Source organism: Oxyura jamaicensis, chromosome 5 (genome assembly GCF_011077185.1).
Source record: "Oxyura jamaicensis isolate SHBP4307 breed ruddy duck chromosome 5, BPBGC_Ojam_1.0, whole genome shotgun sequence".
NCBI lineage: Eukaryota > Metazoa > Chordata > Aves > Anseriformes > Anatidae > Oxyura > Oxyura jamaicensis.
Genome location: NC_048897.1, coordinates 11,406,612 through 11,424,849, shown reverse-complemented (window position 1 = coordinate 11,424,849; position 18,238 = coordinate 11,406,612). Strand labels below are relative to the sequence as shown.

General features: G+C 35.5%; 1 protein-coding gene across 6 annotated transcripts in view; it reads right to left on the bottom strand.

Moving 5' to 3' along the window:
• Nucleotides 1-520: 520 nt before the first annotated feature.
• HEATR5A (HEAT repeat containing 5A) overlaps nt 521-18,238 on the bottom strand; it is a 64,137-nt gene continuing 46,419 nt past the window's right edge. For 3 of the 6 annotated variants that reach the window (XM_035327721.1, XM_035327726.1, XM_035327722.1), the window contains 14 exons: nt 17,251-17,433; nt 16,269-16,508; nt 15,376-15,557; nt 13,660-13,728; nt 12,978-13,157; nt 11,490-11,724; nt 10,806-11,054; nt 9,898-10,025; nt 7,979-8,126; nt 7,024-7,296; nt 5,224-5,448; nt 4,163-4,314; nt 2,442-2,655; nt 521-2,163 (listed from right to left, as the gene is read on the bottom strand). In XM_035327721.1, coding sequence (XP_035183612.1) covers nt 1,862-2,163; nt 2,442-2,655; nt 4,163-4,314; nt 5,224-5,448; nt 7,024-7,296; nt 7,979-8,126; nt 9,898-10,025; nt 10,806-11,054; nt 11,490-11,724; nt 12,978-13,157; nt 13,660-13,728; nt 15,376-15,557; nt 16,269-16,508; nt 17,251-17,433 — 2,780 coding nt within the window. In that variant the 3' untranslated portion in view covers nt 521-1,861. The remainder of the gene's footprint in view (nt 2,164-2,441; nt 2,656-4,162; nt 4,315-5,223; nt 5,449-7,023; nt 7,297-7,978; nt 8,127-9,897; nt 10,026-10,805; nt 11,055-11,489; nt 11,725-12,977; nt 13,158-13,659; nt 13,729-15,375; nt 15,558-16,268; nt 16,509-17,250; nt 17,434-18,238) is intronic. The other 3 variants (XM_035327723.1, XM_035327727.1, XM_035327725.1) reach the window with 2 other exon arrangements.

Genomic DNA, 18,238 nt, shown 5'->3' with positions numbered 1-18,238 from the left:
CTATGATTTTCCAGAAGTGGCCTAGGAACAAAAAAATATAAAACAGCAACAACAAAAAATAACAAACAAAATAACAAAAAAAAACCACAATGTACTCAATCAGCTTTGAAGGGAAAAATAGGAAGATCAAGAAATGACTGAAGCGATCAAGATCAGTAACTGCCAAACTTAACAGAACTGCCTTGTGGCACACCCAGCAATGACTGCAGATTTGACTGCAGTAAAGTGGAACAAAACATTTGGCTCTCCACGGAAAGATGGAAGGTATCTAAACCATCTTCTCATAGTTCATACATGTCAACATTTGACACAAAACTGGTATGTGCATATATATAAAGCATATCTCCCTGATCCTACTTATTTAGAACAGAAGATGACCTGCCATGTCAAATCACAGACCTTGGTGCATCTGGCTCGGACATTTCTTACTAGTTTCCTTGCAGCAGCATACAAACATTTCTTTCTGTTACTGAAGTCCTTTGAGTTCCTCTGCTGCTGGGTGAAATGACTAAGACAAATGTTAAGTGAAGAAAATTAGCTTTATTTATGTAAATTAGAAAAATGAATTGTTAGAACTTTGGTCAAATGGTTAATTATGTACAATTTACAATTATATTTATATACAAAACTTTTAATAAAATACAGTACATCACGCTTTTCCTGAGTCACAGTGTGTTTCTCAGTTCTCTCTCTTTTTTTCTTAAAGTAATTAGAATCTAGAAGGAAATACTATCCTCAGTTTGAGTGTTTGGTTTAGACAATACTGGTATTAAGAAAAGTCAATACTATATATAGAAAATACTTTATAGCCATTGCAATTTTAATAGTTACTTTTCTATATTAAAATATGTTCCTTAATAAAAATGTTAATTACATATTCCTTATCGTGAGTTTGTTGTACGTTATTTGACACAAGACAAGCTGACTTCAGATATGCCCACCTCTCAGTGCAGAGATACATAGATTTAGGTGAGTTGCATATGCGTATGTAACTGATCATCTAAAGATCAGGAGACATACATCCAGATAGAACAGATGTCGGAATTGAGGCACAGTATTATAATTGATGTCCTATCATGGACAAGATAGGTAAGCTTCAATTGCCTGGCTAGCATAATACAAAATTGACACAAGTATACATCCTGTAAAGTGAGACTATGCCAAGCAGCAAGGCACCAAGCCTGCAAATACTTACATATGCATAACAGTCCCACTATGTAAAGCATTATTGAGCCCTCACTGAAGAAGCACTGTAAAGCTGTATTTAACAGCATTTGTTAAATCTTGGCCAGCTCAATAAGTTATTAGGATTAAAGCTTTCAGTGTTACCTTTACTGAGTTGAGTTTTTTGAGATCAACAATAATTTATTGTAATGCTTACAAGGACATTTAATCTGTTTCCTTAACAATGCAGTATGTTAAATTAATAATTATCATAGATTACCACCTGCAAGTAAATTTATGTCCCAGCTAAATCCCAAAAACAATTAGGGTGATTTATTTTAGACAAACATTGACTTAAAACAAAGTTAATTTTACTTTATGGCTAAGTGTGGGTTGCTCCTAAATATACCTGTGGTAAAGTTATAGTTTTTTAATACAGGCATGTGCATTTCTAATATTTTAGTCCAAAATAATCAAAAACACAAATTAAATTACCTCTGATTGATCTATTCATAGCACTTGGAGATGTTTAAGAAGTCTGTTTAACAGAAAATTATCTAGAGATTTCTTTTCTCTTAAAAACTTCCTATAAATTTTCAATGCAAACTGAATGATGCGATCAACTCACAGACCTCCTCTGACAAGAAATTAAAGGTGATCTTTTTTGCTGTTGATATCGAAGTGCAAATATAAGACTTTAAAGAAAATTGGTTTTTAGCTGAATGCTTGAACTTTTCCCTGGATTCTTTGCATGTTTAGCAGTTTTCACTTTGATGTTTTCTTGATTGCCTTTTACAGCCGATTCAAGCCTCGCTTTCATAGTTGGAGAAGACGACATTAATTTTTTAAAAACTGATGAGTACTGTGGACCAATCTGCATCAGATTTTGCAAAGCAAAGTCATGTAGATTTTTTGTTGTATTTGTTGCAGAACCCAGGGCATTTTCATCCAAAAGAAATGAAATAAGGATGGGAAGAAGGCAGGCCACCAAATGAGCACCTGTGAACATTGAAAACAGTACTTAAATATACACTTTTTAAAAACAGCTTAACATTTTGACTAAAAGTATTTCTCATGGTTCAAGTCAACATTTAACAGAACTCATGAAACAGCAGATGTTATTTAAACCATACTAAAAACAAACCACCATTCTAACAATTTTGGTGGCAATTATTGTTCAGGACCAGTTCTATATTCATAATTTTGTTTTAATTTATTACCTGTGGCAACTTTAAGCCTGTCTAATGCTTTGGACACTAGTAATGGAAGTAACTTACGGTGTTCTTCCTCAGCAGTAGCTGTAAGAGCTGTTAACGCCTTGATTCCCTCCTGAATGACTTGAAGTTCAGCAGCATTTTCTGGTTTTGCTTTTTCTGTTTCCTGCAATTTCCTCACAATGGATGGTGCTAAAGAATGAATATAAGGATATGACACGCTTTTGTTTGGATGCTGAAAGATGGAGTGCAGCAGCTGGTAGCATTTATACTGTACCTAAAGGGAAAATCAAAGTTGCAGTTACAAAGTGTTATACAAGTCAGACTCTTAAAACTCACAGCTTGTCAGATAAAATTTCAGAAAGGGAGAGCCTCACATCTCAAAAATTCATCAGGCTGCAGGGTGCTAATGCATAACAATTGATAGGAGCATTATAACTTGTAACCAAATTATTAACAGAAACTACATCATACTTCCTATTTCCACTGAGTCCTACATCTTCCTAGATTTTTTGGGAAAGGAAAAAATATTTTTGTGTTAAGACTGCGTGTTAGTACTGTTTTGAAAATAATCTGTATTTTGCTGACCAAGAATAGATGCTGCAAATGTAAATATTACCTCTGTGAAACTGTAGGTACCGTCTGAGCAGGTGTCAAAAGGTGCAAATAGCTTATCATGTGTGTCACTGGAAGTGCCTACAGAATTTCTGAAAGTCTCAGATACCACTTAGAATTTGTAAATGCATACTACCATTATTTTCTTAAAGTCATATTCAGCATTCCTGAATATGACTTGTCATATTCAGAATATTCAGTCATATTCAACATTTCCTGCTTTGGCAGGGAGGTTGGACCCAATCATCTCTTGAGGTCCCTTCCAACCACTACATTCTGTGATTCCTGAATTTCCTATTGGGGAAAACAATGTTGATAATACTAAAAATGTGTTAATATATAAAAAAGTACTTTTCCAACAGCTGAGTTAGCTGTCCAGTTAAAGGTAACTTTGTTTAATCTTTAGTTACTACATGAAGATGTCCAGAGAAGGAGCAAGAAAACAGTTAACAGTGAATTCTCATATTAGTAGAACATGAAATCTAATGCATTTTCAGAGCTGGACTTTCAGAGTGAGAGTGTCCCCAACCCTTAGAAAAGCCATTTATACTTGCATTAATAATAAGTAAAATTTGTGAATTTTTTTTCTTGATACAATGCTCTTTTAGATGATGAAAAGTAGCAAACAAACTGTAGCACTATAATCTAAAGTAAGTGTATACAAACATTTATAATGAGGTCAGAACAAAGCATTAATCTCATTCAATACCCTGCCTCCAGCAGTGGCCTAGAAAAGATGCTTATGATACAGTGTAAGTTACGTAGTGGTACTCCCTCAACATACTCCTCCAACTCCTAAAGACCTACAGCTGCAGGATTTCCTGAGCAAAAGGGGTAGTATCTAGGCATTTAAAACAAAATGGACAAATAAAATCAAACAGGTGTCTGAAAAACTATGCAACTGTATCATGTACTTATCAGTGTGTAAAGCTCTGAGTCTGAAACAAAAAATGAGAATCATAGGAATGCAGAACTGTATTCAGAATAAATAAATGGTAAAATGCACTGCTGGACATGTTTTTGCTAACTTGTTCAAACTGTTTTAAAATACAACAGGTATATTGCAGAGCAGATTTAATCAGAGTCAACACATGAAGCAACTAAAGAGGAAATAAACAAAAATGCATTTAATATGCTATTGATATTCTCACAAATCCACCAGTACTTACAAAAGGATCTTTTGAATCAAGTGTTATTTTGAATTTCTCAATACAACGCTTTTGAAGGCACTCTATGGTAGTAACTTCTGGACTGCTGGACAAAATAAATACTGTAATAGCAGTAAGCAGGCTAACTTCATCACGTTGTTGAAGACCATCTACTATCAACAAAGCAAACACTCTGTTAGATTTGCATTATATAGTAATTCTATGAATTCAAATGTTACAACGAGATGGAAGAGAAATGTCTAGGTCTCTCGAGGACTCTTTTTTCAAATACATGACAAACTGATGCACTGATATGGACTTTTACTGTAATAAAAGCCAAGGCCAAAATGGGAATTCAGGAGTGGTGATATGCATAATTAGGTATACCAGCATACTCTATTTCATTTTTTATTTGTATAAGGTGCAATAATTATCTTTGCAAAGCTGGTGTGACATGTACAACAATTTTTTGACAATTATATAAAATCTGCATTAAGAACATACATCCTTCTGGCATGATTGAGACCACTGTTTCCACAAATAAATAAAAAAGGACAAAAGTTCCAATAACAAACTACAAGTTTGAGATTAAATGGAAGAAATGACAAAAGTCATGCAAAAGTGGGAAGCTGAAGAAGCAGTACACAGAACACTAACATTAAGACAAGAAGTTATTTTTCTTGAACTATTTTTTTAATTCCCCTTGCTGTCAATACAGACACTAGCTCTTTGTAAAGAAATTACGTGCAAAACGACTGTTTTTTATGCTCATCTACGCTGAAGTTACAGCTCCTGTTCATTTCACAACGCTGTGTACCTACATTGTGGCATTACATAACACAGAAGTAAGGCTGCAATCCCACGCTTATCCTTTAAAGATTTCAACTTCTCATATGAACTGTAGACACAGCATTGCACTATATTTTCAGAAGTACTTAGTTGCTGGAAAATTAGTTGGCTACCAAGTTATTAGTCTTTATTTAAGACATGCAGAAATTTAGTCTAACAAAACCAACCAACCTTCCAAAGTGTTTTTTTGTTTTGTTTTGTTTTTAAACACACACACACAAAAGCATGCTTACCTTGGTCCCAACAGTCAAGCACTGTGACCAAAGCACTGCGCAGAAGATCACTCCATGCAGTCCGACTCTTCTCTGCTCGAGCCATTGGAGAAGACAAAAGTCCTTTAAGAGCTTGTAGAGATGCAGCAACTGTCAAAGGTAACTGGTCATCTTGCAATTTCACTGCAGTTTCTTTAAGCACTCCAATAATTAGGTACAATATAGTAGGAAGAACTGAAACACTTCCTGTAGAACAAAGCAAATTAATTTTACAGAAGTGGAAAAAAAAAAAGGGGACCTTTGGTATTTAAAAAAAATGAAGACCTTTTCTTGGATTCTCTTATTTATCAACAAGGTCAACTAGGTCACTAGCTGAACCTGCTTGGCAGGGGATTTGGACCAGATGAGCTCTAGAGATCCCTGCCAACCTTAACCACTCTGTGATTAACAAGGGGTAATTCCAAAACTGGTAGGAGCTAAAATTTCTCTCACGTGATGTGTAATTAGTCAAGGATCTCATTGCTTCAGGAAGTCGCTGAAATCAAGAATTTACCAAGATGAATAGAAAAAGGATCTCAGGTTAAAAACAGGTAACAAGGATTCCTAGAATTAAAATAGCAAAGTCTAACAATAATTTTGGAAGAGACCTCTCCTCCTCTCTAACAAGAGAAGTAAGATGTCCCACAGCCTACTGAACAAATCATCTCTCGCTGAGAATCTGGCAGTTGACCTTCTGGAATAAGGGCCTGTCTATAAAACCAAAAAATAATTTTAAAAACTTTAATTATACAAATTGACCTTTGGACATGTTTCCTTTTCCAATCTTATCCAACTGACTGTATAATCAAGCTTAAGCTCTTCATTTTAGTCACCCGACTTAAATGCTAAGTTCCCTGGTGTGAACATCCCATCTGCTCCAATCCTGCAAGCTGTTGGTTTGTGGAGTAACTTGAGTGGCTAAGGACAAGAAGTACTACAGAGCCAAAAGAAAATTCGCAAATATTTTTCTTAAAATATAGTTGCCCTCAGAAGTAAATGATGCTATGTCAGTTTCTTTTTGCTTTGAACTAATAATGGGCTACAGAAAGAAATCATATAATCACCGTAAAACGAATAGCAAGAACTGTTAACTATTGCACTTGTACAATATTCCCAAAGAATAAACCTCTAAAAGAGCACAAAGGTAAGAAAAGAGAAGTTTCCAGAAGTAGTAAAAGCAAAAATTTTCATAAGGACTAATAAATACCTAAGGTGTGAAAAGAGGAGTAGGGCAGAAATGGATTATCAGTGTGGCTGAAACAGTACTGAAAGATCATACACGAGTACGGTATTGTTGGGGAAACAATCATCACCTCTTCAAATCTGGTGTGCATCCAGGCTGAATCATGGGGTGAAAGTCAACTAATCTGAGGAATCAATCATAAATCCTTAACAGCAGGTTGCTAATGTTTAAATGATGGCTTTAAGTGAAAACTAACACGACACATTTCCCTGTTAAATTTAATTTATGGTTGCATTGTAAGTTCTGGAATAGAAGATTGAAGTAGGATAGAAGCATGTAGCTATTGTATACTTCTCTCACAAAATGAATCTATTAATTGCGCTGCTACATGTGGGAGGAAAAGAAAACTGCTCTTTCAATTGCTTCAGTAACTTTTGTTATCTGACTGTCAAAAAAAATAATTAGGACACAAAATTCCTACAAGCAAATCACAGAACTTGCTGCCAGATTTATCCAGCTGAGAAAATTAGGTAGTAACAAGGGTGCTCAGAAGAGCCCAATACTCTCATTTAATTTTTCCTTGTGATGAAATAGCATACCTTCAGGAGAGCAGATTGCAGGAACATCAGAGAGAATAACTAATGCTGCTGATACCAGTCTAATTCCATCTTCTGACAATAACAGATGTTTTCCTGATTGAACTGCAGGGCTACAAGTTAATTTAGGGTTGAGCTGAGGAAGCTGTCTGACAAGAATACAAACACACAACTCTAGTGTTGCGAAGACTAATGATTTCCCAGGCACCAGTCCTCCTGTATCTTTGCCTTCTCCAAATTCTGGTAACGTTTCCTTTTCTGCAGCACCATCATCAACTACAAGAAAAAGAAGAAATATAGCAGAAATCTGCAGACTGTACCTTGTTTCCAAAAAGTTTACTTCTTAAGAATGTTTCATCACCAAGTGACAATCTTAACACCTATATATGTGTGTGCATATGTATTCCAGCTTCTACTGGCAAACATCCATCCCTTTGAAAAAGCAATCTGTGTGCTGATTGTGAAAAGGCAAAAGCATGTGCAATATTTAGACTTCAAACATGCTGAGGTACCATGCCAATACAATATCATTTTGCTGTTTCTCCCCCCCCCCCCTTTTTTTTTTTACCTATTAGCAAAAGAACTGTAGGAAGTTACAATCAGAGAAGCTAGTGCTGCCTGGCTTGTAACAGCTGTGTGTGCCAAGTTTCTCTGTTGTTCTACTGCAATCGATCCCATCTTTTCTCTAAGATTTCTTCCTCCCTCTCACCACCACACAAGGGTATCCAAACTGCAGTTTTCCTCTTCACTTCATGCCCTCTAGTCACCTTCAAAGTTACCTACTGTCTATTATACCACCTCAATTGCTCAAGTCAGGCACCTGAACTGACTTACATGAACCAAGATTAGTCATTAACTGAAAAGCTTTAAGATGCATGTTGGATGCATCACCTTCAAGAAACCTACCCTGCAAAAATAACTGCCTTATCCCTGTATCCCATCTTGTGCATTACTGTACCTTCTGCACTTCTCCGCTTTTCCTTCACATGTTCCTGAGCTGCAAAAACAATCAGCCGAACAACTTCAAGGGCTGCAAGCTGAATATCAGGTGATTCTCTGGTCAGTATCAGGCGATGCAAAACATTCAGCAGCTCTACACCTAGCTCCTGTGGTAAGGAAAATGTTTAATATACTCACATTTTGATGCAGAAATTTTAGAAATAGGCTCTGTTGGACAAATGGTTAATACTTGCTAATGCCAACAGTATTACTGTTAGTAATCTCACTACGGAACACAACAGTACTATTGATACAATCACAGGAGTTGGCTTTATATTAAAAGACCTTCCTCCTAGCAGCACGGGCCCTGCTCAATTCTCCCCTCAAAGCCAGTAATCACAACAATTTAGAGATAAAGCACTTAAAACTATTGTTAAAAAAAAAAAAGTAATCTTGTAATCTTCTTGCTTTTTAACTCTTGAAGATGGGCATATTACAGTGGATTGGGCCTTTCACTATCCCTGCTACAGTATGTACATTTCTCTGACTATTGTTGCTCTCTCCAGCAGAAGTTAGGCATGTTCAGAGGCATTATCACTTTAGCTGTGTTAGACAACTGTGTGGCACACAGGATGTTACAAGCTTAATTTAAAGAAAAAAAAAAATATATATATATATATATATTTTTAAATAACACTTATTTTGCCTGGTTTCCTTTTATCATCTTCAATATTCAAAACAGCAGTAATTGCACTGTCCCTTGACAGGGTAAGATAATGTGTCATCCTGCAAGTATTCATTCTGAGAGCAGGAAATGAAGGGAAAACTAAAAAGAGAATCCAAACTACAAAAGTGGGGAATCTCTTCTAAAGGAAAAATGAAAGAGTATCTAGAACATATTTTCTCTTCTTCCCCATTGTTGAGAAATCCTGTAGTAGAGCTTTTTTCTGTATGATTCCCATCCTTTCCCATAAACCAAGATCACCAAGAGTGTTAACAAGATGGCACTGGTACACTCTGTTCTTTACAGGCACTGTTTTGAACACCAGTTCTAGCCCAGACTCTGTCTCTAACTAGTTTTCTTTGTATGCCCAGAAAACCATTCTTGCTGAAATCCCTCGTGACCTTGTTTTCACCACATCTGGAGATACAATGTCATTGCTCTCTGAATTGCTAGTCTTTCCACCACAATCAGTGATGTCCCTTGAAATTATCTTAATTTTCTGGAATTCTGTCTTTATCTGGCTCTTTCCCTACTTACCTAATTATTCCTTCCTGACAAAATCTCTTCAAGTGCTCTCCCCCTCCCCAGCTTCTATAGGTTCTATGTTCTGCTCTTTTTCTCTCCTCCCTCCTCTGCAAAGGAGGATCTTGATAAAGCCCATAATTTACTTACTGCTTTTGTATTGAAGATTCTTGGATATACAATACAGAGCAGAGATACTGTTTAAACTAAAATTATGCCTTATATCTGGCTTCTCTGTAAATATATCAAGCTAAAAACAAGGAAAAGAACTCTTGCTGCTTAACTCTTCACAAAAATTTTGTTAATTTTTGGGACAGCACCTGCTCCTGGTCTGTCTGTCAGTCAGTCTTACAATCTGGATGTAATCTTAGACTCTAACTTATGCTTAGGCCCTTATACATGGTGTTTTGTCTTACAGATGATATGCAGAAATAAGATGATATCTACTAAGATGATACTTTTCCATCTTCAGAAATAAAACTTCAGTCTATATCTAGCATCTCAGACCACTATTGATCTAGAAGCTTTTTTTCCTTCTTTCTTTAGAAATACAGTCATGACTAGTTCACAAACCCATCAAGTCTGTATGGATTTGAGGTGTCTAAATGATAAGGAGCTTTTTTTTTTACTGAATCCCTGATTATTTATTTTTTTTGAAAATTAGCTTGGGATTCTGATCATTAAGACGTTACCTGATCACCTCCTATTTTAGACCTTGGCCATGGGACATCAAAGAGTGCCTGTAGGGCACGTAAACAGGCAATAATGTTCTCCATTGCTGCATCCGATCGAGGAGAGCAGAGAAATTCCACGCTAATTCCTGTACAGATAAGATGAAATATTCTTAAGAAATTTTAAAAGTGCTTTTTAAAAAGTGATTTTGTCAAATAATAAGCAATCTAATAGTATGCTGAGCAGACAGATATATAGCATCTGTGTTTTATATTAAGTGAATTAATCTCCTATTATGTTTTGGTGAAAGAACTCTATTTCCCCCCAAAACAATAAAACTACTTCAAGTCCTAGGCGATTTAAGATGTGATTATAACCGTCTCTTAACAAATAACAATAAATAAATTAGAGCAATTTCCAAGTAAAACAGTGAGTTCTGATGAACAGGCAGACAATTCTGAGTCTTAATGAGTGCACAAAAGAATATTTGCCTAATTAAATTGATTTATGTAATAGAAGAAAATAGAAGAAAATAACAGACAGTTAGTAATAGTTCACAGACTCCAAGGCTTTTTCTTCTTATTTTACAGAAATGCTAAAGGTTACAGCTACCACAACTGGATCACCACCTACAAGTAAATTACACTAAGCTTGCAAATTCTATACCAGATAAAATCAAGTCACTTCTTTCTGAGGTTTCAGGACTCTTCAGAGGACATTTTGTGACACTGGAGATGAAATTGACACAAACTGTGATCCATATTCTCATCCCAGTTGTACAGCTGTAATTCCAAAATGTGTGATGACTTGGGAAACCAATCAATGTATGTATAAGAATAGTTGTGCTACAGAAAACGTCTATGTTTCAAGTTTTATCTATTAAAAAATACTTTCAGGGTTACAGAATCAAGACGGATTATGCACTAACCCAAGATAAGATGAAATCTATCAGTATTCACATCCTCAGGAGATTTCACTGATGGCCTGGTAGAAGAATCTTGACACATTGTAGTTGGGGTGACAGGTCTAGAGAGATTAGTAACTCCTTCATCTGGATCAACAACAATGAAACCTGTGGTAGTAAGCCACAGTGCTGTAGCATAAAGTATTAGTGCCCACGAGTTGTAGTAATGAAGTCTGGCATTTTCAATCGTCTCTGCTGTATAAAATGTACCACCTACAAAAAGAGAAGTTACAGTTTCAAAGATATAATTTATTTTCATCTATAATAATTTCTCATTCATAGAAAACTGGCATTCTTCTATTTAAATGATATTTACCATATTTTATATGACTTATTATTATTATTTTAAAAGTGTGGAATATTAAAATTTAGGTTAATGATGACACTTTATTTAATTTATTTGGATAGAATCCAATACAATTACCTTTTCCTTCTTTCAACCATAAAAACATTCAACTAACAATATTGAACAAACTGCTTTTCACATCAGTGAACCTTCTAAAAAGCAATCTATCTTTAGATAGGTACACAAGTATGCATCTTCTCTATAGAATTTCATCTTACTGAAATCTAACACAAGTCAGCTAGGACATTAATGACATGTACTTACAAGTGAGCTATGAAAATACAATTTATCTGCCTTCTTACCTTCAGCAGGTAGTTGTGATGCATATTCTGAAGGCAAAATTAAGAGAGCAAAATCCTGAAGTGCAGCAAGCCAGAGTTTGCTCAGTGTTCCAAGATCTGCCTGTACTAAGTCCAGAAGCCCACTGGCTGAAGATGTTACATCTCTGTAGCTTTCTTCTGCAGATTTTGTAGTTTTTAAAGAGTGATTGTGTGCATCACTTTGATTTTTTTGCTTTTCAACTGCAACTATGTAAACCTGTTTTATATTTGAAGAGACATTTACAAACGTTAACGCTTGGAAAACTACTGTAATCATGACTGCCTATTGAGCAAGCATGAGGTTTCCTACAATCTTTCCCTGCTTCAAGTCTAGTAGACTTGGATGACTTGATTACAAAAATTTATCCCCACTATATTTTGTAGTAGTTTCTTATATCCAAGATCTAGCAGAAATTTGTAAAGTGTTTACTTTGGAGACTTCTAGTGACTGGAACAATCTACAGATTTCAGTTCTAAAAACTGTACTTCACATTTCTGAATTTTGTCTCAGTTTCTGACCAGTGAAAGGATTATTGATGTATGCCATCGAACACTTTTATCCACATAATCATTTTAAATTGATCATGGCATACCTTAATCTTTCCTTGAATAGATGAAATAGGTTGATCTACTTAAATCTCTCAGTGTAAGCTTATTTTAATTTTCTTTATTCCTACTTGCTAGCTTTTCTCTGATGGCTTTCCTATTTTGCCTATATTATTTCTCCAGTATGGACACCAGAAGTTGGTATGTGTTTCTACAGATGGTCATGTAAATGTCATCTATTGTCTGCTTTCTTCAACACACCTGCCTGCTTATGTACAGAAATGCCATACAGAATTACCGCATAATGTGATTATATTTGGCTGGTTATCCATTCACAGAACCAAGTTCATTATCAGTGCTTTCTAAGACATCTAGAGGTTACCTACATTGTTCACATTTTTGATTTCTAAATATCTGATTTTGCATATACACATATTAAAACAGGCAATCATGTGAGCTGACTTAAAGGCAGTTAGCCAAGGCAGTACTGAACTTACACTGTTGAAAGAACTACCTGTAAGAAATTAAATGCCAAAAAGCAATGAGAAAAATGATAGCTATTTAAAATGGCTAGGTTCAGTGGACCATCCCCATAACCATTTACACCTTGCCAATTTAAATTGAATATTGAAACATCAGAAGACGATAAGAATTCTATGATTCTATGAAGTATGAATAATATAATGCAGCAATTTAACCATCAGTGCTATTGTCCAAGTTTACAAAGCGTGTCATTGATCACTTGTATTTTCAGCCTGGGTAGGGCTGGTGTTCATGTACTATTTATAAGTAACAAAGCATAGTGGAGAATGAGAAACTTCTATTTAATGAAATATGTAAGAAATTTCTGAAACCACTCTGTCTGAAAGGTTCCAATTCACCTACCAGAAATCAAGACTACTGTCATGGAGCTGTTACACTAACCTCTGCCCAAGCCTTAAGCACAGCCAGTATCTCCATCGTTGAGGTGCTTTCATTATATTGTTGACCTTGTGCTTCTTTCCCAGCTTGCACTTTGACCAAAGAGGATACAAGCAACTGGTGAACTCGTCGAAGGTCATTAAGATCACTTACTACACCACTTGCTATCCAGGCACTGCATACCTAGAGTTGTAAAACTGTTAGTTCAAAACAAGAGCCAAACACCACTACATACTCCATCTGTAAAATGATGTAAAACAGATTTCATTTCTATTAAGGCATAATTACTCTCAGATAATAATCAATGTTAAATGGCATTACATTTCAGTATACTAAGTAATAAAAGCCAAAAACATTAAGAAGGATGTCATAAACAACCAAAGTTTCAATTGCTACTAAGTTTATCAAAGGATTTCCAAGTGCATAAAATCTGTGGGATTTTGTCATGTTACACAGAGGTAACACAGGTGACAATATTTTGTGTGCATTGAGAATTTGAGACTAGATGATTTATTATTTCCTTTTTCTTGTGTGATATATCAAGCAATATATATATATATACACACGCTATATATATATATACATATATACACACACACTATATATATATATATATACATATATACACACACACACATATATTCAGAAGGTCTATTACCAAAGACTTCTGACATTCAACACTTGCCTGACATGCTTTTGCTGTGACATCTGGAGGAGTTTCAGGAGCAAAGGCAGGCCTAAGGGCTGCTCCAACCTAAAAAAGAGTTATACAACATATAGTACACAGTTAGCAATTAAGTAAATAATTACTTTCCATAACTAGGCTTTGTTGCAGTTTTCCCTTATAAAGCATAGCTTCCTTTTCATTTTTCAGACTTCTGTGGTGGGGTTAAAGAGCAGGGAGACCACTGCAGTCATATTTTTTTGTTTGTTTGTTTTGCTTACACAGAAGACGTGGTCCTCTTTGAAACAGGTCTTCAAAGAGGTTTCTATTCTTAGCAGTCTAAAACTGAAATAGGAACTTCTTTCTTCCTGAACTCCCGATTTGATGAGTAGCTTTCAAAAGGAAAAACAATGTTCCAAACTGTGGAAGACTTACAAGAATAGCTAATAAGTGACATTTTGTTTCTCAGAAAGAATACAACTCTAAGGAAACAAACAGCTGAAGTTGGGCAACTTCGGTACCTGAAAGAAGGGGAGAACACAAATGCCATTTACCTAATAAGGAATACACCAATATATACTTACCAGGCTACAGAGATTTCACCTACTGTCATTGCTGAAAGCTATTTTCCCCTAAATGCTAATGAAAATTTCACTTGTTGATTTAGGTGATATCTGAAAATTCAGACTTAAGCCACATGCAATTTGGGGTGAAATTGCAACATGTAGTAGAGGATGTGTACCATGTCCAGTGCAATGGCACCATCCTCACTGAGACTGTCAGCCTCTACAGTAATTAAGTATCTCATTTTTGGCATCTCTTAGCAGGTGGATGAAGCTCCTACAGAAAAATCACAGTGATGAAGGTTTACATCATTTTAAGGACATTCTGAAAGGGTTCTGTTTTGAGTTGACACTGAAGATCAAATATCACCATGTGATTTTGTTATGTGCCAAATGACCAATCAAAAGCGATTTTTGCAACAGGTCTAGTGAAGATAAATACACTTCACTGACGATGCGTCTCAGCATAATAAAGGTACAGGAATTATGACTGTCCATCTTAAATTCATGAAAGTAAGTGAAAAGTAGTTGTTTTTAGTGACAGATAATGACAGTTTGTTAAGACCCCCTGAAACTTTGGCTTCATTTAATGAACTTGCAGACAAGATCTCAGGAAACTGCTACTTAAATCTGGAAAAAACACATTCTTCTCTATTTGTCTATTTTTGGTTATTATTATGGAAAACATTTGGCGTGATAAATTGTAAATAAATTTTAATGGCTTCAGATCTCTAACTTCTGTGAAACAGTTGATTAGAAGCTCTATGCATAGTATTAGCAGAAACACTTTAAAGAGTAATGAAACTTAAAAGGAGAATTATTAGACCTACTTGTAACTTGCTTGATAATTTTGGATGGCAAGGAAATTTCTTCCCCCGTGGTAGTTCCTGACTAACTCTAGGCAATTCTCCTTTCCACAGAGTGCCAACAAAAGAATATTGTTAGGTTGTTTTCTGTTGATTGTAATCGAATAGGGTAAAAGGAAAAAGCTGGAACTTAAACTTTAGGGCTAAAACATACACTGACTGAAAAGATGCTTTCTAGATAAATTAAGATCAAAATAAATGAATAATAGTTTCGTTAACAAATTGAAACCTGCCTAGAGCATTATCTACCACCAAAAGCGAATTCCTTTAACTCTACACTTTTCTAACTTATTAACAATGGTGCTTACATTGGCTTGATATTGCTCCAGAATTACATGACCTGGAAACTCTGGTTCTGGAACAGCTGCAAACTTCCGAACAACAATTAGCAACGTTTGAAGCCCAGAAAGACGAAGTTGATCACTGTGATCTGTGGCAGCCATAAAAGCCATACGGATCAAGTCAGCTAAATGCAATACCAAAAAGTCATCTGAGAACAGAAATAAAAAATAGTTTTATTAAATTTAGATATAGACATAATGTATTTTCAAAATGTTGGGAGCAAGATTATAAAATGTGTATTTCACATTCTACAACACATCAAGGATTCACTTAAGGCAGTTTACATATACAACAATCTCACTTGGACATCTTATGCTAGCTGATCTAGGCAACTTTCCATTTGAATGTAAAAATGTACTTAGAATAAAGCATAAATATCTTTATGTATGATGCCCGTTTTCTAAAAAAGAAGCACAACAGTTTTGAGGGAACCACCTCTAAATAAACACAGGCAGGTACTGGAAATTGACACTGTGTTTCTATTGGAAATTATGCAAATTAAGGAAAAAAATGTGGAGGTTTCCTTTGGTCATACTCCCAGATAACCAAACTGTGTTGCTGTAGGCTGGTGCCAGCTATCACTTCTGATTGCCAATTCTTAGGCAGAAACAATGGCTCCATCCACATGGTGCTATAAGCAGGAAAATGAGTGTAGATGTTGCAGTGATATGCCAATATTTTGACTAATTAAAGTTGCTCTAAACCTTTCATAAACCTAATATAGGCTTCAAATCAGAATAATTAGAGGTTTCAGTGATTACAATCAACACATTTATGATGGATTTCATTAAGATGCAAAAAGCTAACTCTTATTTTAGTGTTAGCTTTCTGTAAAATTCTTTCAGTGCTTAAGACGTACCTCTTGAATCACGTTGTTTTCTTTCCTGAGCCAAGGTTATGTCAAAGTGTGCACTGCCTGCATTTTCACATTGGTTTATAATTTTACAAACACACTCTGCAGCAAAAACTCTGGTAGACCATCGTGGATTACTGAAGGGATGAAACCTGTCATCACTTTCAGACGTTAATATAGATGCATCATCCACTTTAGCAGTTTCTTCTTCCTGAGTGGTATCTACTGAAGCTACTGTATTGAAATCTGTAGTTAAGACACAGGGGAAAAAAAGTGAAAAATGTAATTTTTTTTTGAAGGATTTATAAGAAAATCTCTTCAAAGTTCATCTCTATCCTTCAACTCGCTACGACTCCCATTCAACCTCAGAGTATTGAAGTGAATGCTAGATCTAGAAACAAAGTGCAACAAAACTGCAATGACACATCACAAGTTACTGCCTTTCCAAATCCAAAAATCCAAAACCCAAAAAGTTCTCCTTCTGCATCATAGGACGAGAGGGTAAGAGAGAGAGAAGGGGGAAGAGAAATCTTTTCACAATATTCAACCTAGTAATAAATTCTATTTGCTTGGGAGATTCATTAATGATATAATAGGTCTGCATCATTCCTATCATCCACAGAAAAGATGGTCTGAATATTTTTTCCTGTAAGTATTTGCACTGGATCCACAAGCTCAAATGTACTCTGTACTTCCCTTCCTGGTATGCCAGGAACTTAACATTAGGATAGTGAAACAGCCAGAATATGAACAGCCAAGACATACTATAATGCTTACAGAAACCTCTTCAATAGCAAAAAGGCAATCAGAAAAAGTCTTGTTTGTTCTGAAAGAAATAAGTTAAAGGGTCCAGTGTTTCAGTATCGAAGATGAGATACACTTCATGAATGTCAAACATTCAAGAAGCAGTAGCAATTCTTCAGTGGCAGAATGTACCATTACAGCCTTATTTTCATTGTGTTCTCTGCTAGAGTCTATTAGTACTTACCAGCTGAGGCAGCAAGAACATCTTTACAAAGCTTCAGCCAAAAAGAGAGCTTTTCAACTGCCATTGAAGTAAGCATATGACTCAGAGTTTCTTTGATATCTTGGCACAATCTTTGATCCAATTCTTTGTCCAGCAAGCCCAGCAATGCCCCCTCCAGGCCTATTTCTCTGATGTTAATATCTACTAAGAACAAAGTCTGTGAGATGAATGCTATATAACATAAAACTAATTGCCATGGAAACACCACTGAAGGTTGCACACAGAGTAGCATGTAAACAACAAGTATCTAGTACTCAAATACTTTTGAAATAATAATATATATTGCTTTAATGCCATGTTTAAGTAATCTGGGTTAAAAAAACACGCTTGGAACTTTTACAGATAATACTACCAATAGGAAAAGAGTTACCCCAGGGAAATAAAATAATCCCACTCCAAATTTCACAGCACTACTACCACCACAGTATCTGAGCTCCTGAAAAAAGAAATTGTCTTTGGCTATCTGATTTCTCACACTGGACCATAAGGTAAATTTAAAATAATCATTTAAATTGAAAACAGAAGTTGAAATTATTCTCCAGCACAGCTCAAAAAGACAAGCACAGAAATATTTTTTCAAAAATCAGCATTTTTACAGAATGGCTATAATCCGTCTTCTGAAAAATTTCAAACGAACTTGAATTAAAATCCAAAGTGACATGATTTATTACCACCATACCAGTACAGAAGGGTATATAAGGATGAGCTTGTGATCATTTTCAGATCTTTTAGAAGGAAAGAGGACTCCATACACTCAGGACATGAAAATTCTAGGGATCCTAGCTAATCATTACTTAGCTAATTCTCTGAAGAAGTCAACAGGAACTTTCTTCAGCAGGTTTTGCATACCTTCCCTCAATGACTTTTAATTTAAGATGAGATTTATATGGGAAAGTAGAACTAATTATGAAAATACGTGTAAGATGCAGGACTACAAAGCTACAGGCTT